Source organism: Aspergillus fumigatus, chromosome 6 (genome assembly GCF_000002655.1).
Source record: "Aspergillus fumigatus Af293 chromosome 6, whole genome shotgun sequence".
Classification (NCBI taxonomy): Eukaryota; Fungi; Ascomycota; class Eurotiomycetes; order Eurotiales; family Aspergillaceae; genus Aspergillus; species Aspergillus fumigatus.
The window spans coordinates 802708-824208 of NC_007199.1; the positions used below are offsets into that span (position 1 = coordinate 802708).

The window sequence follows — 21501 nt, forward strand, 5'->3', positions numbered from 1 at the left end:
TCAGCGTGGGAGATGCCAAGGGATTATCAAATTGATTTGCATCAGTCAAAAAGATAACAGCCAGGTCGGTTTGCTCGGGTAGACGTCCAATTGGTCCATCAGGGATTCGTTCAGGGACAGCGGAGCCGTTTCCTCGCCAGAATCAGGAACAAACTACACAGAAGACCAAGAAGACCTGAGGGGTAGGAGATCAACGTTGAAGGATCAACTTACATCACCATCAACCATTGTATTTTAAATTACGATAGTAGCGAACAGAAAGACAGGAGCATGGATGGATGTACTCTGTACTCTGTAGTAATGAACTGCACTGCACTGTGGAGCACAATACATCATCAATTCTGTATGTATCCCCGCTCGGTACGGAGACTTCAACCAGTGACGGATGCGGTTGGGGTCAACAAGAACAAGAACTGTAAGTACCTACAAGTCCGGAGAGTAGTGACTCATCTATTGCATCCAATTTCATCCAGTGAACAATAATGACTATTACTTTTCAATACCACTCTTGTCTCTGTATTAATCAATTGACTTTGTGGGTTTTCTTCAAGTGCTGATTCCAATTAGCGGCAACCTTATTGGACCTTTTTCTCTATCTCCAACCCCTCTCCACACGTTTCGTCTTCCCGTTCTCTTCTGATCGTGTCATACCGGTGAAGCACGAACGTAGACGGATCCTCCTTCCCAAACGACGTCTACTGCCCCTCATCTCCTTTTGTCCACACTCCCGTGGTTCAGTCTAGATGCTAGACTGATCAATTAGCCTCTGTGTTGACCATTATTACCGCTCTCCCTTGTGTCAATCATATCCCTTCTCCTTCACCACCATCACCACCACACACCACACACCACCCACACCATGTCGCTATCTCTATCACGGTCCCTACACAGGGCCCTTCTGAGGAGATCCTATGGCACAGTCCAAGCTCCTCCCAGTGCTGCCTCACTTGCAGCCAACCGCATTCCTCCCGCCCTCCAAGAAGCAACCGCCGCCACGGCCCCGCGCACCAACTGGTCTCGGGAGGAGGTCCAACAGATCTATGAGACTCCTCTCAGCCAATTGACTTATGCTGCGGTAGGTCGATCTCTCATCAGTTATTTTTCTATGGATACTGACTTCTGCAAGGCCACCGTCCACCGTCGCTTCCATGACCCCGCCGCCATTCAGATGTGTACGCTGATGAACATCAAAACCGGCGGCTGCAGCGAAGACTGCTCGTACTGCGCACAGTCCTCCCGGTACAACACCGGCCTCAAAGCCACCAAGATGAGCCCCGTCGACGAAGTCCTCAAGGCCGCCCGCATCGCCAAGGACAATGGCAGCACCCGGTTCTGCATGGGCGCCGCCTGGCGCGACATGCGCGGCCGCAAGACAAGCCTCAAAAACATCAAGGAGATGGTCTCGGGCGTGCGCGCCATGGGCATGGAGGTCTGCGTGACCTTAGGCATGATCGACGAGAACCAGGCCAAGGAGCTCAAGGACGCCGGCCTGACCGCCTACAACCACAACCTCGACACCTCGCGCGAGTTCTACCCCTCCATCATCACCACCCGCTCCTACGACGAACGCCTGCGGACCCTGTCGCATGTCCGCGACGCCGGCATCAACGTCTGCTCCGGCGGCATCCTGGGCCTCGGCGAGGCCGACTCCGACCGCATTGGCCTCATCCACACCGTCGCCAACCTTCCCTCTCACCCCGAATCGTTCCCCGTCAACGCCCTCGTTCCCATCAAGGGCACCCCGCTCGGCGACCGCAAGATGATCCCCTTTGACAAACTGCTGCGCACCATTGCCACCGCTCGTATCGTCCTGCCGGCCACCATCGTCCGCCTCGCCGCCGGCCGCATCTCGCTCTCGGAGGAACAACAGGTCGCCTGCTTCATGGCCGGTGCCAATGCCGTCTTCACCGGGGAGAAGATGTTGACGACGGATTGCAACGGCTGGGACGAGGACCGCGAGATGTTTGAGCGCTGGGGATTCTATCCCATGCGGAGCTTTGAGAAGGAGGGCTCCACGCAACCTGCCGTCGAGGCACCCTCTGCCGCTGCTCCTGCTCCTGCTGCCCACGATAGTGTATCTGCTGCGCCGGCCGCAGCTAGCTCATAGTCCTAGGATCATGAATGGTCAATGACATCAAGCCTACATGTCTGTCTTCGTACTGCACCCAACGTAGTTCATTCGCCGTCCATGATGCTACTGGTCTCCGGTTTGCTCTAGAATAGCTGGCAGCAAACTCATTTTGTGTTATGGCACCTTTCCAGTGAGCAGTTGAACAAAAGGACATGAAGATAAGGGATTACAAGCATCTACTACAATTACGGATCCAATGTGGATGACCATTAGGATGCATGTCTAGAAGCATTCACTAAGACAAAAAAGTAAGACATTATTCCAGATATACTACATTCAAAGCCTCATCTGGCCGAAATAGTGAATGATGCCCAGTTGTATTCACCTTGTACGGTTGGAATAGAAAGGCCAACTTGAGCGAATGTCTTCCAGCTCTGCTGGATCTCCTGCTTGCTTCATCCTCCAACTCTCTTGCTGTTGATACATCAGGATATCGATTCCTGTACCAGCTACCACTGACAGACTCGATTAATATACATATTGAACACCGGGATTATCGATGACAGGTCAAGATATCGATGTCTCAGGCGTGTGAGTATATGTCTTCTTCATCTGCTCCATCCCCTGTTTCTGATATTCACTAACTATGCCATTCAAGCTTGGATTTCCGCACAGAAGTCGATCCTTCCATTTCGAAAACATCAAACTTGAATCAATATGGCGCAGCACGGGCAGGTTACTGGACGCTTCCTATCATTGTGCTTTGCCTTTATGAGGTAGATCCTGCATATCATCCTTATCAGGAACGGATCGACCACAGCCGAATATCATTACTATGGCCAGCACAATTGCTTGCAAGAGATACTGGTGTATAGGACGTTTGCGGACCACGAGTAAGAACTTCAACACCCAAGGTGGTCAGCCTTTCGAAATCAACTGCAAGATGGACAGTAGCACTTCTATGAAGTGACTTCAGTGTATTGGTCGCCATTCTCACTGTGCACCCGTATGTTTTGTTAGCCTTGCTGAAGACGTTCCGTACTAACGTTGTTTTGTTTAGGTCGCGCCTGATATTGCGGGTAACGAATGCCCTCGACCTCAATGATCATCATCGAGACAGATTATTTTCATGAAGAGGATATAGAACCAACTGTGGTCTTCATTGCTCTGCTTTGAGAGACTCTCACAGCTCTAATAAAGTGGACAAGTGCTCTTAAAAAACTCCACTGTTTCGTCCGAGGATTAAGTGCACAAAATGCACTTGTTGGCTCGATCAGAGCATCTCTGGCTGTTCGGCCACAAAGACTTGATTCAAGTTGTCGACGATCCAGCCTGTATTCTGAAAGACGAGATTTGTCCCGTTCCCGGTTGCTTTGTGAGCTAGTTATAGCCAATCTATTAAAGCATTGGAAGGCCGTTTTCAAATTGGACACTGCGAACGGCTACTGGGCCGTGCCCCTGGCTGTTGAGCAGTCCTTCAAGTTGGGTTCAACCTGATTGTGGGACAATATTGCTACCTACGCATGGGGCAAGGTCTGACAAAGGCGCCTGAATTATATCCAACGATGAAGGATCTGGCTATGGGCCCATCCCTGAGCTGCACCCCGAGCCTACCCTCGCTGCATTACTAGACGTCGGTTGTGTACTTCATGGATGACGATGCAGTGCAGCTCGGGCCATTGATGCCATGATCTCTCTCTCCCTCCCTCTCCATCATCACTACTCCCCAAGACTTGCTTGGCAGCTTTGTTTCCAGTGAAAATGTGGAGCTGAGCACTGCTATTTTGCTCCGACCAACTCTCCTCCCAGTGCCAGTGATAAGCTGTCCAATAAAGCTTTGAGCTCCAGGTTCGCGGTGCCTGAGGCGGTTCAGAAGCTTCACTCCGCTCTGCCCAGAAAAGAAGCCTGCTCCTTTAAGTCTTCGAGGCCAATCGCGGCAAGCGGTCACATTCATTGAGACCACTCATCCTTCAGAGAACAGTCCATTGTCAGGAGCTATTGTATTCGATGCTTCTAGCTGGAGCCGAGGTCGAGGCGAGATTCAAGAGATCGAGACACAGGCGAAGAGAGGAACAACGTGTGGGAATGATCATCACGATAGAAGAGAGCCATCTATGTATCCATTTATCTCAGCTACAAGCTTGAAGGCCAACACGACTATATTTGCAGAACCAGGAAACTGCTATTAATATAATTCTGAACAAGGCCGTTATGTACTCATAATCACCCCCAGGCATAACTGTACAAGGAAATATCTGACGTATTGCAACAAGAACGTGAGAAGGAATTGGGATCACAAAATAAGTAACAAACGCCGAGACTCCCCGCAGAATGAAGAAATCAGGAGGACCATGCTGCTCGACAGTACGGGCAGGACAGGCCGATAGGATCCCCACGTGGAGTTTCAAATGTACGCTGAGTAGCATGCCACACGTCAATACAGGCTTTGTGATAGTTCGTACCGCACTGGTTTTTGCAATATACAAGGTCGTCATCGTCATGTTCTTCGGGGGCGTCGTGCTCGTCGGACGCTGTGCCGGACCCTGTGCCCGCCGCATCATCCTCATTCTCATCATCGCGATCTTCTGATCCCTCGCCGTTTTCATCACTGTCTTGTTCTCGTAGAGGACACAGGCAGATAGTACAGTCTCCTTCGATTGGTTTGCGAGTGACTCTTCTGGACTCAGTCTGAGGAACGGTTGGCTCCGCGACATGAGCCTCAACGGCTGGCGAGGAAGTCTCCGTAGATGACCGGCTGGGGGTAAGTTCAGGTTCAGGTTCGGGTTCTGGTTCAGGCTCGTCCTCCCTATCTCCTCTTTCTTCCTCCTCTTCCTCTCTTTCAGGAGCAGCCGGTTCTTCCTCTGTTACAATAGCAGCCGACCTCTCCAGCCGTGTCGGACTCGAAACTCTTTCTGGGAGACGCCGACCCGCCGACCTAGCAGCACGCGAACGCGCCCGACTGTCCACAAGCTCTTGGAGCGATTTCAGCATAGCATTCAGAAGAGTCTGCTGCTGGAACTCCCGCAGCTTGGCCCGCCAGTCCCGGACCAAGTCGTCTGCCTGGTATTGGTGGAAGCGTGTGCAGAGAACTAGCGGGGCTAGCTCAATAAGCAGACCGTCGACGGGGAGGCCGCGCTGAAGATATCTGGTGCCCTCTTCGAGAAGGTACGAAGCCCTGTCTCGGTTGTCTTTCCTGGTTCGCATTCTGCAGCGGCGCCGTTGGCTGGGAGCGTACCCGTAGCAGGTGACTTCGCATTCGGGGTAGACCTCGAGAATGGTCGATAGATCGGGGTGGGACATTGTGGCTTTTGCTAATGTGATAATTACACGGACTCTGTGATGAGATGCCAATTCTGAGAAATGTGCTGTTGGCTTGGAAACAAGAACAACCACAGACATCTCAGTCCCCTTATATGCTATTTTCTCCTATACATCTTCAGCAACCAACAGACTCTAATCCACCTTCACGACCATGACAACACAGCCACTGGCTACAAATGCACTGACTGTGCCACAGCACAGTATGCGTCTCAAAATATCCAAAGCCAATGGTGCTTAACCTCATGTGGAAAGGCACCAAGGCATCCAAGTTTGAAACCCTGCTCGCTGAGATGGAACAGCCAATGTTTCTGGCCAAAAGTGAAGCCACATCGCTCATGAAACTTGCCAGTCAACTGCGAATTCAGGCATCGGCATTCTTGAGCGCCTGAATAGGTAGCCTTGTGCCAACATTCCAGGGAAGATAGCGGCTTGTGCGGTTACATCGGGAAGCGGCCCATTCCGTAATAGAACAAGTGTGACACTCTTGTCAGGGCTGGAACTGGGCCATCTGCGATTTATGACTCGCGTGACAGTATAGTAAAGTGGTGTTGGCTACCGATATGCCCCATAGTTCGGCGCTTAGCAGGGATCTGATGGCCCCGACCCCAGTCTAGCTTAGCTCGGCTGCGGATTGCTGTGCCGCTCGGGCTGGGTTGTGCTTGGGCTTGGGCTTCTGAATGCTTGAAATAGATACAGTACCTTGTTCTCCGGGGCGGTGCATGCTTCCAAGGTTAAGGCCGTAGTGGGAGCCCGCATGGGTTCCAATCCCTCTCTTGTCGGGGTGTGAGAGCCATACTGGACGTTTGACTAGCTGAGAGGCTGGATCACCTGCGCTGGTTATGATATGGTATGCTCAATAACCATGATGGCAATAAATGTACGCTGTCAGTTTGGTTTTTGATTCACTCTATTTCTCAATGGGTGTGGTGGTTCAGCAGCTTGGTATGGCAACATAGGCCCTGCAGGATGGCATTTCAACTGGAACAGGCGAACAGTCGTTTGTGTCATGTGGGTTAACACATCTTGTCATTTGCCAATGGCGCAATTCATATTATCCTGTTCCGTCTAGAGTCTTGATCGCCTTTGCTACGAAGTGAGGCTTCATGAATGGATGGGTGGGAAAAAGAAAAAGAAAAAAAGATAATGACAAGAGTGGGATTCGAACCCACGCGGTTTCCCATTACGGCCTAAACGTAACTGGTTGATTTATTAGATAGAATGTCGAAAGACTAAGGGACACATGGAAACACTCACCGCCTTAACCACTCGGCCATCTTGCCTATTATTGGAAAGTTCATCAGGGTAATGAAATATATGTCTATGTATCTTTATATGCTTTAACAATCTGGTCTCCAATGCTGAGGACCGCCGTGCTTGTAGTGGAAAAGATTTCTAGGTGATATTCTTATATACGTTTTTGCTATTAATAGAACTACATAGGTAGTACTGTAATACTATCTAATCTATTTTCATCAGTTTGTTGTTGACTTGTCTGTTGTGCTGAAGGGTTCCCGATATATATCAAGGGTATGAAGCCTATGATGTACCCATGGACGAGAGTATATATCAAGGAACCGTGTGGATGTGCCAAATTACTGCCTTTTTAGATAAGGCGATAAGTATGCATACAGAATTATATAATCCAGTTATAGTGAATCAGAATGAATATGATAAACTGAGACTGATTGCATATTTACAAAGACATACCATATCAACTAGACTCTAGAGTGAGGATAAAGTCAATTACTCGTGAACCTGCAGAAGGGGGGGAAACCGAAAGGCGGAAAAAAAAGATAAATCGCTACTTCTATTCATATCTATGTACATTCTGCTTAATGAAAACCAGTGGCCACCAATTAGATGCATGCAAATACACGCAGTCGCTTCCCTGCCCTCCATCTGCTGCTATCCTGGCCTATTGCCAGATCTAAACCATCGACTTTTCCACGTTGAGGTCACCCGTTGCTTGGGTCTCGGACCTGCTCATGGTGGTATAACGGCTAAAGTCCCGAAGTACCCTTTCTCTGCCAGTTTCCTTTTGGCTGGTGTGCCTGAAATAAATGCGCTTGCACCACTTCCAGGCCTCGCAGCCAGCGAAGAAAAGAATCGCTTCGACAAACACCACACCCCACTCCCAGGAGATACCGACATGCTTGAAGACAACGTCATTGATCACAGGGATGTACAGGATGGGGAAGGTCGTGACGAATCCAATCATGATGCCGCTGAACAGAAACTTGTTGCGCCAGACGTCAAACATCCACTGGGTGAAATAGCGCTTGGAATTGGGCTGCATGCGGAAGAAGCTGCGGCGCATATCAATCATCTCCCAGGCGAGGAAGAGAGCGAACCATGTCATGCACACGAAGGTCGTAGCTCGGGCGCGGAACACACCGTCGCATTCGGGGCTGTAGTCGCTGTTGCAGCCCGAGGCCAGGTTGCCATCTCCCCAACCAAAGAGGACGAGCGAGAAAGAGGCGAGACAGAGAGCCGCCATCCAGACGCCGTAGACCATGGTGTCGACTATGACTTCCCAGGTGAAAATACCTTGTTTCTGTTGTCGTTAGTATATGATCCCAGAAAGAGTGACTGATGTACTTACGCTTTGAGGAGGACGGTCCATGATATCCGGAGCCGCGATCTCCATACCCAGTCCCATGTCCGGGAGCCCGGAGGTGATCATGATGATCCATAGAATTTCGACAGGAGCAATAGGAAACACAGATTGCCCGTTGTCATCTTTGAAACACAGACCTATCAGAAGCGTGAGGGCGAGACCGACGTTTTCCGCCAGAAGATGCAGGACGAATTTCTGAATATTATCAAAAATACGACGACCCTCCTCAATTCCGTTGATAATCGACGCAAAGTTGTCATCAGTCAACACCAGTTCCGAAGCGTCTTTGGCCACATCGGACCCCGATTGTCCCATAGCAATTCCAACATCTGCCCGCTTCAACGATGGCGAGTCATTGACTCCATCACCAGTCATTGCCGCAAACCGACCCCGACGATGAAGGGCATCAATCATCCGAACCTTTGTGTTGGGAGCGCACCGAGCAATCACAGCAGGCAGAGTAGGCAACGCATCGATTTCCTCGTCTGTCAACTTATCAAACTGACTGGCAGTCATCACCATGGCGTCCGCAACATCTTTGGCAAGACTGTCCATGTTGGCTGGAATGATGCCAACCTGCGCTGCAATCGCTCGCGCAGTACCCGGGTGGTCGCCCGTGACCATGTGAACCGAAATCCCAGCGCGGTAGCACTCGTCAATAGCGCCGGCCGTCTCAGGTCGGGGAGGGTCATACAGACCGATGAGTCCACAGAAAGTGAGATCTTTCTCCACTTCCTCACGCGCAGGGACAACTTCCCCTTTGACGGGGTTGTGATTCTCCCGACAGGCGAGGCAGAGAACTCGCAGGCCCTCCTTTGCGAGAGCTTCCATGTTCTGCAAGATTTCCTCCTTTATGTTCTCGTCCAAGGCGATCGGGTCGGAACCAGCTGTCCAGGTGACGGTGGTGCAAGCCTCGATGACACGTTCCACCGCGCCCTTGGTGAAGATCATCTCCCGATCATCATTGGTGTTCTTAAAGATGACAGACATCTTTTTCACAGTAGAATCAAATGGATATTCAGCTTTTTGGCGCCAAACAGGCTTCTCGCCTTTGGTCCAGCGATCGCGTCCCCAGTTAAAGCGCGAGGCAAACACCTGAATCGCAATGTCGGTCGGTTCACCACGAGCCTGCCATTCATTGTGCTCGGACCTGTGCACATGGGCAAGGTTTGCCATGGCGGCCACGTTCAGATATTGCTCCAAAAGAGGATTGTCCTTGAGCAGATCCTCCGGCCGGGAAGGCTCTCCATGAGCGTCAGGGCCAACTTTGACCGGCGGGTCAGGCAGCAGGCTAAGGTCGCCCTCTTCCGGGTTCAAGGGGTTATTAGAAGACCCCACCGAGAAGGTGCCAACAGAGGGAATCCACGCCCGTTTGGCGACCATGCGCCCCTGGGTGAGGGTTCCCGTTTTGTCTGAGCAAATGTTAGTCACAGCGCCCAGGGCTTCAAGGGAATCAAGCTTCCGGACAATGACATGTCTTTCAACCATTTGCTTGGTTCCAACCGCCATGGTAATGGTCAGGACCACCACCAGGCAGGCCGGGATCATTGCAAGACCTGTTGCGACTGCGTAGATGATGACCTCCTTGTCATTGCGGAACCCATTGACGCCCATGACAATGATGGCGAAGATGATGGCAATGGCGAAAAGGGCCAAAGCCAGTTTCGAGAGTTTGCGCTGCAGCGGTGTGCCAACGTTGATTCCCAGGAACCGTCCCACGGCATCCGTGCAAGTCAGGGTCCACGCCTGCACGTACCATCGCTTCTTGGTTTCTCCCTCGGGACCGCGCTTGACGGGCCGCCTCTTGGAGTCGCTGGCGCGGAGAGCAGCGGCGATGGCTCCAATCTCGGTTTGCATCCCCGTGCTGATAACAACGCCCCGAGCGCGGCCTCTCGTCACCGTGGAGGAACTATACGCAATATTCAACCGATCACCAGGTCCCGTGTCTGGGTCAAAAGTGGTATCGACCTCTTTCTGCACCGGCAGCGACTCGCCAGTCAGGAGGGCCTCGTCGGTTTCGAAATTCATTGCATCAACGAGCCTATCGGCGGTTAGTGAACGGGAACGATATTTTCTGGTAACTCTTTACGCACCGAAGATCCGCAGGAACCGTGTCTCCAACTTTGAGTTCAATCATGTCCCCGGGGACAATCTCGTTGGCAGGAATGGTACTGGTTTTGCCATCACGCGTGACAGTTCCGGTGGGAGAACTCAACGATCGAAGGGAATCCATCGTTTTCTCTGCGGCATAGTCTTGATAGACACCTACCACAATGTTTAGACCAATGACAGCCCCAATGACACCACCCTCAATCCAGGATTGAATGCCGAAACTGACCGCCATGGCGATGATCAGGACCTGCTGTCGTCAGTTGTCTGTCGTTGTCTGTCTAACAAAAGGGAGAGACTAACCAGCATCATGGCATTTGCGATCTGCCTAATGACAATCTTGACAATGGAAACACCCTCTCCCCCTTCCAGTTCATTCGGACCATATTGTTGGAGTCTTCGCTTCGCCTCCCCCACGGTCAGACCCTGGTCTGGATCGACGGCCAGCTCACGAAGGACATCCTCATAGCGAAGCGCATGAGCAGGCTGAGACAAAGCCTGAGAGTTATCAGAGGATTGCTTCTTCTGCGCACCCATGTTATATAACGAAAATGTTCTATTCCAGTGCAGTTATCCTAAGGAGGCTTCATGTATATCGTATCTTCAAGCGAGTGAGAGTCCATACACAACGACTTGAAATCAACTTGGAAATTAAAGCCTAGGTTGTAGAACCAGATTTTCTTCTCCCGTCGTTGCGGGGGTATCGCGACATATTTAAGTCACTCTGTCTCACTCCTAACCGGCGTGCCGGAAACCCCCCTCCATGACGTGAACAGTGGTTCCAATCTTGGCACTCTTATCAATCCGTACTCGTTTACGCTGCACACCAATCACATCCCCAAACCTTCGCATACATAAGGGGCAATCGATCCAGAATCTTGGCCGAATTCCGTGGGTCGGTGCGCGAGCATTTGCCGCCTCCCAGCCCGATGACGCACACGACAGTCGACATGCCCATCATCCCACCCACGTGAGCACCTTGGGCTGGGCAATGCCAAGAAGCCGCCAAGCATTACAGCAAACGATTGGCCAATCGTTTCCGGATAAGTGTTCTGATTAGCTGAGCCGGGCACGTCGTGGGGCAACCGGAACCACAGCGCCAAGAGCGGGAGCCTTGGCGGCCTTGGGGCAATTTCCCTCACTGGATGGTCTTGGGGCTTCTTGGCGGAAGGCAGCAAGTGGTGGCCTGAGACCCAGTAGCAGTCCTATCTAAATGCAGGCTGGATCCCCCCTCGTCAGACGGAGCGAGCTCGACGCCCCAACACGGCCTGTGACTTATCTTTCCGAGTGTTTGTGCTCCATTGTATTTTGTGGGTGGTGGTTTGCTGAATGGCTGTCTGATACCTCCCCTCTCCCCAGTCCCCACACCAGAAATTGTTTTGTTTTTTTGGTGCACTGGCGCTCGCTTTCAATGTGCTTGTGCATACTCCGTATATTCTGACTTGCTCAAACTAGCCGATTTACCCGATTACGTGTTCGTCTGTGGGCTGCTGGAGACCGGTTCTTTGTCTCGTTCTCGTATTGACTATACTCTCTTCGTCAACGGAGTGAGTGTCTATGGCTAGCAATGGCGAGATTGCAGGTGTAGTTGCGGGTGCAGTCGTCTTATTCGTCGCCATCAGTGTGATCCCTATGTGAGTTTCGACCTGTCCTCGAATGTCGCTGGGAATATTCTATGATCTTCTATACGATTCGCTGCGAGTTCCCAATGCTGGAATGAATCTTGTGAGGGTAACAACTGACAAACTTGGAACACAGCATAATCATGTGGCGGCATCGCAGGAATGAGGCAGCAAGAACAGCCCGCGAGCTGGCCGCACTGCGAGAGTACGGCTGCATGCGACAGGTGGGCGTGGAGAGATGGCTGGAAGAGCAGCACAGTGATATCGCCGCATGCAGCCGAAGCAACAACAACAAAAATGTCCATGATTTTGGCCGGTACGCGCAAGAACCGTGGTAAGTTTCCCTTCTCAGGCAATTGGGCTATCGGCCATCCTTTGTTCTTGGCGTTAGGAGACGATGCGGGGACACAGCTGCACTAGTGGCCTTGGCTGCTCTCATCAGTGAGACTAACGAGTAATGGTGGGTTTGGTTTCACAGTGCTATCTGTCTCTCAACCTTGCTACCCTCGTCGCCGTCGCGATCATCGCTTCCGTTCTCGGATCCAGACCGTTACCCACAAGGCACGTCGGACCTGCGCCCGACTCCAGAGGCCGCCTCTCTGCTCATTCTCAGTCGCTGTGGCCATGCGTTTCATCACTCTTGTCTTGCGTCATGGTGGGAATATCGTCCGTACAGGTGCCCAGTATGTCAGGCATCGTACGCCCCGGAGGAATGAAATTCAGATTTCTGCTTGCTTTCGTTCCTTCCTTCCAAGTTGGCTGGACTTTCTTGGAACCGCGGTTAGCGCTTATTTTGCTTTTGTCTCTGGCTTGTCATGTAAAATCACTATCAGTACAGCAATTTTGACTTGGCATGAAAGCGGACGACAAGGCCGGTATCGTCCTGCAAATCTAACGGCCTTTGGATGAGTATCGTTGTAACTGGTATTGAATAATGCCTTAAAATCTATAGCACCGTCAATGAGAAGATTTCTTGATTCTTCCATTCGCCAAGAAGGCTCGTCGCAGAGGTCAATCCATGGCGAATCACTGAAGCAACCTAGTTCTCCAACATCGGAGAAATATGGTTTTAACGTGGTAAACTTCGTGAAGCCAAAGAGGACCAGTTCCAGCTCAGATCGCATATCCCACGAAACTCTAAATGCACATAGAGCCTGAAAATAGATCAGATATCAGCGTCTCCGCATCTCACGTCATGTGCCCCAGACTATTCTGGTAAGACAACATCCTGCCGCTTGAAGTCAATTCGGCGAATATTCTGGGCAACTTTTGCCAAGATTATTGCTGGCTTTCGAACGTTCTCGAATTAATCTGTTGATCGATCGAAAAGGAGCTCATCAGATTGGTCATCTTTCCATTAGATCAATCAGCGTTGTAATACGGAAGTTGTTTCTGAGAATATGCAAAAGGGTCGCTTCCGCGAATAATCTCGTCAAAGCGTTGGCTGATACGGCTGTAATTCTGCCCATACCGCCCCAACTCTCGCAGCCGGATAGATACCCAATCCTGATAGATCCTGTCGGCGGTAGCCACGCCGGCCATGAAGAGTGGCCACGTGATGCGCACCATGAGATGCGGCCTGCTTCGATGGAGCTTGAGCGATAGCTCCAGGACTAGGGAGACGGCCTTTTCTTGCGGCATCAACACTGTCTGCAAGTTGTCTGGGAGCAGCCTGTCAAAGCAGAGGTGGAAGTAGACAATCGTGCTGTAGTATGTGATGGCTGCCCAATAGATTGTCTCCATCACGCGGCGCCCGTCTCCCACAATATCACACGACGGGGCGGCTTTGGCAGATGAGAGAAGCATCTCGAACTCCTAGCATGGTTCATATCAGTCTGAGCAACAGCATGGGCCTGAACGTCCTCGTCTTACATTGGCTATTCTGATTATCTCATCGACAGTCTGCTGATAAGGTGCTTCGTTCCACGGGGTGCCTCTTGCTTGCCGAAATAGCTCGGTGATTCTGAATTGAACCACATGGCTCTTGTGGTAGAGCGCTAACCCAGGATAGTTTTCCAGGTCGTCTAGTTGTGCTTTGGCTGGGTAGGCTTCTCCCCAGAACTTCGAAGGCGACTGCCTACTGATACGATAGAGGTTCTCTAGGTTCAACCGCGTGTTTTCATCTTCTGCATGAAGGAAGAGACGGAAGAGACGGTAGAGATCATCGTTGACTTTCTCAAACCCTGGTTCATATACAGCCCCAGGGCCAAAGAAAAGCGCGCCGGGCGTAAAGAAGTAGAGGGTCCACAGCAAGAATAGAGGCACTGCCGTGTAAACTAGTTTCCCCGCAGATGGACCAGCTACCGAATCGACCGGACTCCTGGCCACTCTCTCAGTCAAACTCGCACCTTCGGCAGAATTGTCAAACAGCAATCCTGCCGCTCCAGGGCTCTCGGCAGTAATTGCGGCGGCCGAACAGTCCTCGTATTTCAGCAGAGGTAAGATATGGTTGTGCAGTATGCTTTCAATGCCTTGCAAATGAATATTGATTGTAGATGCCCCACTACCAAACCGGTTCTCGTAATCGATCATCAGCCACAACGTTATGAACACCGCCTCGAGCTTCGACGACGTCTTCACGCCTTCGGCTAGTGCTTCACGGAGTCTCGATAACGCTGTGCCGTAGTGCACCCTGCCATCGATGTCAGAGAAATCACCGGCTGCGGAATACAAACATGTGCTGTCGGAATCGTGGAGACGTGATCGATGGATTTCACTAGCAGTCGTGGCGAGGATCATGCTCATCACCATAGGTTCCTTGACAGCTACTCTATGGTAGGTGTAGGAAACGGTGGACCACGGCCACTGCTTGCCGAGTATAGTGACCAGGACAGAATCTTGAAGATAGTTCAAGCGAGACCTGTCAGATCCCGAGAGGACAAGTGAATTGGCAGCTTGCAGACTACTGTCATGGGTGCAACCAGGAAGCAAGGCAGTTTGCAAATCAGCCGGTCTCCTCATCGAGCCATGCGAACTCGCATGGGTCCCTGACTTCAGACTTTTTCTATTCCCTGTCGTTGACCGACGGGGGATGGGTCCACCCTTCCATTCGCAAGAGATTCGTGCGACAGAACACCGCCTGCATTGGGGTTCCTTCTTGCTATCAACGATAATCCGTTCCTCATCGCATTTGACTTTCCGGATCCGACACGTACGGCAGCCTGCATTCTAATGAGTCATCGCTGACAGCTCAGAAAGCAAATAAGCCTACCAGTCTTGGAACGTGCTTTTCGGCCAGTCTTGTACATGTTGCATTATTGAGCAGCCAAGTTGTTACTTGCCGATGGCTGGTATTTAATTCGACACTCAATCCCGAACACACGAACATAAGCGGGGTTTGTCGGCGGGGTGTGACTATCCAATGGGACCTCTTACCATGATGACTGGCATGAAGGGCACCTGATGAGGAGAGTGAGAGATAAGTCGAGGATGGCATAGCCATCCCAAATCGGTAACGAAGCGAGGATGCGGAGACATGCCGAGTCGCTATTCGTGATTGGCTGCATCGGCTAATTACACGTGACCTGAGACTGTCTCAGCCAGTCACAACTTTTGGAGTCATGGCAATCTCCATTTAGCAAGTCAAGACGTTGCCGAGAAGAAAGTTGAAGGTTGCGCCTCTGTTGAAGTCTAAACAGAACAAGCCTATAAAATGCCTCCGAGCCAGCCTTGGCTTGGAGGCTTTCAAAATGATCAGAGAAGATACACAAGAGCCACACAAGCACAATGCAGCTTTCCGTTTCTCAACAATTATTCATCGGAAGTGTTCGCAATGCCATTCACAAGTATGACGCGCAGCTTAAAGATATCAACAACAAGGTGAGTTTGACTACAATTACAACTGTAGTGTTCGCTAACCGTTTCAGATCTGGTCGAATCCGGAACTAGCTTATGAGGAGCACAAAGCACACGATCACATCTGCGAGCTATTCAACACGCTTGAAGGCTACGAAGTGCGTAGAAAGGCGTATGGCCTGAGCACGGCTCTAGAAATTGAGTACAAACATGGTGCCGGTGGTCGCGTCGTGGTGTTTAATGCGGAGTACGACGCACTACCCAATATCGGGCATGCATGTGGGCACAATCTCATCGCGACAAGCTCCATAGCTGCGTTCATCGCCACTTGCGAAGCTTTGAAAATCCACTGTCCCGAGGGGCTCGGATATACCGTGCGTCTTTTGGGTACTCCCGCCGAAGAGTCGGGTGGTGGGAAGGTGCGCCTGCTAGACAATGGGGCGTATAAAGATGTCGACGCGTGTCTCATGGTTCATCCCATGCCTCTGATCCCCAATGCTCCGGATTTGCTGTGTATAGCTGCAACTGTGCCGGGAGGCTTTCTTGCCAACGATAAGGTACGCGTGACATTTACTGGCAAACCGGCGCATGCGGCTGCCGCTCCATGGGAGGGGATCAATGCCCTCGATGCTGTGGTTTCTGCATATGTGAACATCTCCCTCTTGCGACAGCAGCTCCGGCCCGCTGAGAGAGTCCACGGGATCATTGTCAATGGAGGAGACCGGCCGAATGTGATTCCCATGTCTGCCACGGTGGACTACTACATCCGGTCAGACACAGTTAAAAGCCTGAAAGTCCTTACGAACAAGGTGATCAAGTGCTTTGAGGCAGCTGCAGTGGCTACTGGTTGCAAAGTCGACTTTGAATGGTGAGTGTTTTAAAGTTCTCGTGGAGTGTTCTCGTGCTGATGATAGCAGGGGAATTTCATATGCCGATTTGAAGACGAATCGTCCCATCTGCCAGAGCTTTGTATCTGCGATGCGCGCAATGGGTCACCATGCCCTTTACGATAATGCCGGCCAGCCAAACACTTCCGGGGGAGGCTCTACAGACATGGGTATGAATTTCCCTGAGCGTGTCGCTCCAATCAACTAACCTTCATGACATAGGGAACGTGTCATATGCTGTACCTGGGTTCCATGGAATGTTCACCATTGCGGCGGAAGGGGTCAATCATACGCCAGAGTTTACAGCAGGAGCCGGATCCCAAGCATCGTACAGAAGATGTCTCGACTGCGCCGCAGGAATGGCAGTAGTCGCTTGTCAGATGTTGGTGGACAATGACTTCGCAGCACAGGTGAAGGAGGACTTTCAAAGAGATGCGTAGATCATTTATGATCTCCTGTAGGCTGTATATCTCTAGGACAATAATAGACCATTGATGTATGAGCATAATCGAAACATAACTCACCACATACTTTTTGACTGATAAGGGAATGAGAATAGAACACCCTCTAGCAGCCTCGGCTCTTCTATCCAATTGACTTACACTTCCCAGTCACCTTCTCGTAACTAGTTCTATCGTATACTTGTTGCCAAAGCTGCCAAGGCCTGCTAGCTTTGCCGACGCAGCCAATGACACTATTCCGGCGGTGTCAATCATCGGCGCCGTTATCTGGAGTATATCTACGGACTCAACTTTATCTTCGAAATGCGGGGGTACAAGATAGAGATACGAATGTTGCTGAATATAAATAGGGATGTGGATGTACAGAATGAAACGAGACTGCATGGCTGAGACACTGAGTGCAATTCAAAATGGGAAACATGTCAAGCGAGAAGACACTACAAAACAACAAGCATGCAGATGACCTCGGCGAAGGCGCTATGCAACAGATTCAAGAGTGCTCTGCCTTTTCATCCACCGCAGAGAAACGTCTCGTTCGAAAGATTGACATTATGTACGTTCGACATGCAATCAGTCTGCCACGTTACTGACGGTGATCAAGGATCCTCCCGATCATGACATTTGCCTGCATGATGGCCTTTCTGGACAAACAAGCCCTCAGCTACACGGCCATCATGGGCCTGCGGACGGATCTCAACCTCAAGGGATCCGAGTATAGCTGGTCAGGCAGCATATTCTACTTTGGCTATCTGTTCTTCTCATATCCGGCCTCGATACTCATGGTCAAGTTTCCACTGGGAAAGTATCTGGCCTGCAACTTGTTTGTCATTCTTCCTAAACGTCTAGGGCTTATCCTGACAATGAACAGCATGTTATGGGCTATTGTTCTCGCTTGCCATGCCGCCACGACTAATTTCGCCGGGCTTATGGTGGCACGTTTCTTCCTGGGATGCACCGAGGCGAGTGTCTCCAGTGGTTTCAGTCTGATTACTTCGCTGTGGTATCGGACGTCTGAGCAACCTCTCCGGCATGGAATCTGGTTCTGCGGGAATTCCATTTCGATGATCATAGGGAATCTTGTTGCAATGGGGATCTGGCAAATCAAGACTGGCCTGCAGCCGTGGAAGGTATGTTCGCACCCTCTCCAAGACTCAATCCATTCTGACATGTAAATCTAAATTATACAGTGGCTATTCATTATCTTCGGCATCGTCACCTTCCTCTGGGGCATCCTCATGTTCTTCCGTCTCCCCGACACGCCCAATACAGCCAGCTTTCTCACAGAGGCAGAGAAGCTCCTCGCCACCGAACGTCTCAAAGCCAACAATGCCGGTTACAAGCGCAATAAGATCGACACCTCCCAAATCATCGAAGCCTTCATCGACCCCAAAACCTGGCTGCTGGCCGTCATGATCCTAGGATTCAATATCCCTAACGGGGGATTCACAACGGCATGACCCTATCCCCCTTCCCGCCGAACGCCGCTGATGCTAATACACCCTAGTTCTCAAGCCTCATTCTTTACGGCTTCGGCTTCTCAACCTTCAAGACCTTGCTGCTGGGTATGCCCGTTGGCGCTGTAATCCTCGTCTTCGTCTTACTCTCGTAAGTCTCCTTGGCCCCTTCTCCCCAGATCTAACCCTCTGATTGACGATATTAGCTCCACCATATCCTCCAGAATCCACAACTGCCGCTGCATCGTCATCGCCGCAGTAGGCTGTATCAGGTAAACCCCTTGACAGGTTACACCGCAACCGACCCTGACAAAAATGACGATCACAGCATCCTAGGCAGCGCCCTTGTCTACGCCACCGAGTCCATCGCCGCGCGGTACGCCGGCCTCCTTCTCATGGGGGTGTACTCGGTCAGCATGCCCCTGAGCCTGGCAATGGTTGCTTCGAATATCGGCGGGTTCAGCAAGCGGGCGACTGTCAGCGCGATCTATTTCGTCATGTATTGCACGGGGAATATTGTTGGGCCGCAGTTGTTCTATGAGAGTGAGGCGCCGAAATATCAGGTATGTTGTATTCAGTTATAGATGGAGAGTTTATCGCTGATGGATGCAGAGTGGATTTCAGGCAGTTATTGTTTGTTTTGTGGTTGTGGTGGTGGTGGCTCTCGTGCTGGGGGTGTATTTGCGGTGTGAGAATCGGAGGAGAGAGAGGGTTGCTGGGCCTGTTGAGCACGATGGGAAGCCAACGGAGTTGGTGGATATTACTGATCTGGCGAATTTGCAGTTCAGGTATGTGTACTAGATGTGGCCTGATATGCTCAAGAAAGAAATCTATTGCTGTGCTATTGTATAGGACTAGAAACCTTTTCGTATAGTAACATAACATGCTAAAATCAACTCTAATTTCCACACAATCATTGAGCAGCGACGACCATCTTGTCCTTGACATAGAGGTCAACGTACTTGTCGACATCGTAGTTCTCCAGAGAAGAGCGGTCCAAGCCAATTTTGAGAAGCTCGTCAATACGGGCCTGGTCAAAGTGGGCCTCCAGGTGGCGCTTGTACTTGGACAAGATCTCGGGCTTGGCCTCCTCACGTCTGAAACGGTGTCCTAGAGGAGCCTCGACAACGACCTCCTCGAGGACGGTGCCGTCATTCAGGGTAACGGTCAGAGCGTTGGGGATGGTGCGCTTGGCAGGGTCGTGGTAGTCACGGGTGAACTGGGGGTCCTCCACACAGCGGATGCGCTTGCGCAGGTCCTCAACCAAAGGCGAGGTGGCGGCCTCGGAGCCGTCAGCGTAGTCCTCGGCGGTCAGGCGGTTGAAGGCCAGCATGGTGGCAACCATGTACTTGATCAAGATCAGCAAAGCTTCCGAGGTCGAATTCAAGCTGAAGACATACCTGAACACAGTGGTCACGGTCCGCAAAGTTGTCCATAGCCTTGAACTGCTTGTCAATAATCCGGATGCAAGCCTCATGGGTCCGGTTGGTGATCTCCTTGATGTCCTTGGCGCTCTTGCCCATGGCTGCCAGCTTCCTGTTGATAATCTGCGCGCACTCAATGGCGGTCTGAGAGTGGAACTCGGCTGTCAAGGGTTAATAGTGAACTCGTCTAATTCTCACTTCCACAAACTTACCTGGGTAGGAAACCTTGAAGAGGACGTTCTCCATGACGTAGCTGCCATACGGGCGCTGGAACTTGAACTTGTTACCCTTGAACAGGACGTCATAGAAACCCCAGACGGGGGCGGACAGAACAGTGGGAACACCGCCCTCGCCCTTCTGGACCTTTAGGACAAGGTTAACGGCCCGTTGGCAAGCATCACCAGCAGCCCACGATTTTCTGGACATGGTGTTAGGGGAATGTCTGTAGGTACGGAGACTCTGGCCGTCCACCCAAGCCTGAGTGATGGCATCAGCGGTCTGCTTCTCGTTGAGGCCGAGCATCTTAGCAACCACAGCAGTGGTGGCAACCTTGACCAGCACAACGTGGTCCAGGCCGACTCTGTTGTACGAATTCTCCAAGGCCAGAACACCCTGGATTTCGTGGGCCTTGATCATAGCCTCCAGCACTTCCTTGACCTTCACGATCTTGCCATTTCCGAGGTTACCTCCGGCACGGTTGGTGCGGGAGATCCAGTCAGCGACAGCCAGAATACCGCCCAGATTGTCGGAGGGGTGACCCCACTCGGCGGCAAGCCAGCAGTCATTGTAGTCAAGCCACCGGATCATGGCACCAATGTTGAAGGCACCATTGACAGGGTCCAGTTGATAGGGAGTACCAGGGACACGAGTACCGTTAGGGACAACGGTGCCCTCAACAACGGGCCCCAACAGCTTGGCGCATTCCTTGAATCTCAAGGCCTCCAGTCCGCAACCCAGCGTGTCGAGGAAGACCAGACGGGCAGTGTCATACTAAATCAAATCAATGCATGAGCTACTTCCTTCCAGCAATGCAAACTGAATAACCAAGTCTCCGCGCCAATTGATAAAATTCATAACGAAAAAAGAGGATAATGGACCCATACCGCCAAATCAGAGTTCACACTATAGTTGTGAACATAATCAGCCATATCCTTGATCTCGGGATCATAGTTCCTCTCTGTCGGCGCAGCGGGAGCACCGTGCTGAAGAGCAGTCATTGTCGAGAATTGCGAGACTCGGGGAGCGCAAGGGTTGACGGCCTTCGTGAAGGAGTTGCGAGCGACAATGCGGGAGGATGGCCTGGAGACGGAGACGATGCGGGATGGCAAAGTGCGGGGAGACCTGTGGGTCAGCCGTCTCAGCGCCGAACACGAGGCAGACATGATGAAAGGAGAAGGGAAAGAAGGAAGATGGAATACTCAAGAGACAGGAGGAGAGGAGAGGAGAAGATAGGAGTTGGAATTAAGGATGGTCGTTTAGCAATGAAGGAGGAAGAAAAAAAAAAAAAAGAAGAGGAGAAAGGAAGGAGAAAAGGGACCGCGAGGGATAATTGTTGAGCGAGATCGACCTTCTCGCTGGACCGAGGCCGGTTCCGTTTGTTGTCCTGCGGTTACTCCCGGCTATCCGAATGCAGAGGGTAGAATGGCCCAAAGATGATTCTTCATCTACGGAGTTCTACTGGTCTTATTGTCCAGACTTTTCTCCGGTGTCGGAAAAATTGACTTGATTCTGGATTTATTC

At 51.4% G+C, this 21501-nt stretch overlaps 7 protein-coding genes and 1 pseudogene across 8 annotated transcripts; 3 read left to right on the top strand and 5 right to left on the bottom strand.

The window, feature by feature from the left end:
• Positions 1–859: 859 nt before the first annotated feature.
• On the top strand, positions 860–2107 carry AFUA_6G03670 (biotin synthase; the record flags this gene model as incomplete). Its single annotated transcript, XM_742617.1, has 1 exon — positions 860–2107. One exon carries the CDS (start codon positions 860–862, stop codon positions 2105–2107), a length of 1248 nt encoding a protein of 415 aa, XP_747710.1.
• Positions 2108–3809: 1702 nt separating this feature from the next.
• Positions 3810–5626, bottom strand: AFUA_6G03680 (uncharacterized protein). The gene has a single exon (XM_742616.2). The coding sequence runs from the start codon at positions 5468–5470 to the stop codon at positions 4412–4414; it is 1059 nt and encodes a 352-aa protein (XP_747709.1). The 5' UTR covers positions 5471–5626; the 3' UTR covers positions 3810–4411.
• Positions 5627–6536: 910 nt separating this feature from the next.
• AFUA_6G03685 lies at positions 6537–6672 on the bottom strand (annotated as a pseudogene). Its single transcript has one exon.
• A 647-nt stretch (positions 6673–7319) lies between these two features.
• On the bottom strand, positions 7320–10655 carry ena1 (cation-translocating P-type ATPase; the record flags this gene model as incomplete). Its single annotated transcript, XM_742615.1, has 4 exons — positions 7320–7946; positions 7995–10050; positions 10103–10368; positions 10422–10655. The coding sequence occupies 4 exons, from the start codon at positions 10653–10655 to the stop codon at positions 7320–7322; spliced, it is 3183 nt and encodes a 1060-aa protein (XP_747708.1).
• A 2447-nt stretch (positions 10656–13102) lies between these two features.
• AFUA_6G03700 (uncharacterized protein) lies at positions 13103–14701 on the bottom strand (the record flags this gene model as incomplete). The annotated part of the gene is made up of 2 exons (XM_742614.1): positions 13103–13555; positions 13613–14701. 2 exons carry the CDS (start codon positions 14699–14701, stop codon positions 13103–13105), a joined length of 1542 nt encoding a protein of 513 aa, XP_747707.1.
• A 765-nt stretch (positions 14702–15466) lies between these two features.
• AFUA_6G03710 (M20 family metallopeptidase) lies at positions 15467–16969 on the top strand (the record flags this gene model as incomplete). Its single annotated transcript, XM_742613.2, has 4 exons — positions 15467–15559; positions 15607–16403; positions 16453–16592; positions 16645–16969. The coding sequence occupies 4 exons, from the start codon at positions 15467–15469 to the stop codon at positions 16860–16862; spliced, it is 1248 nt and encodes a 415-aa protein (XP_747706.1). The 3' UTR covers positions 16863–16969.
• Positions 16970–17189: 220 nt separating this feature from the next.
• On the top strand, positions 17190–18878 carry AFUA_6G03720 (putative MFS allantoate transporter; the record flags this gene model as incomplete). Its single annotated transcript, XM_742612.2, has 6 exons — positions 17190–17436; positions 17485–18010; positions 18071–18289; positions 18396–18488; positions 18544–18609; positions 18666–18878. The coding sequence occupies exons 1-6, from the start codon at positions 17294–17296 to the stop codon at positions 18876–18878; spliced, it is 1260 nt and encodes a 419-aa protein (XP_747705.1). The 5' UTR covers positions 17190–17293.
• A 226-nt stretch (positions 18879–19104) lies between these two features.
• On the bottom strand, positions 19105–21269 carry AFUA_6G03730 (putative 2-methylcitrate dehydratase). Its single transcript, XM_742611.2, has 4 exons — positions 20865–21269; positions 19974–20751; positions 19738–19922; positions 19105–19685 (listed from the first exon to the last, which is right to left on the bottom strand). The coding sequence occupies exons 1-4, from the start codon at positions 21141–21143 to the stop codon at positions 19251–19253; spliced, it is 1677 nt and encodes a 558-aa protein (XP_747704.1). The 5' UTR covers positions 21144–21269; the 3' UTR covers positions 19105–19250.
• Positions 21270–21501: the final 232 nt, after the last annotated feature.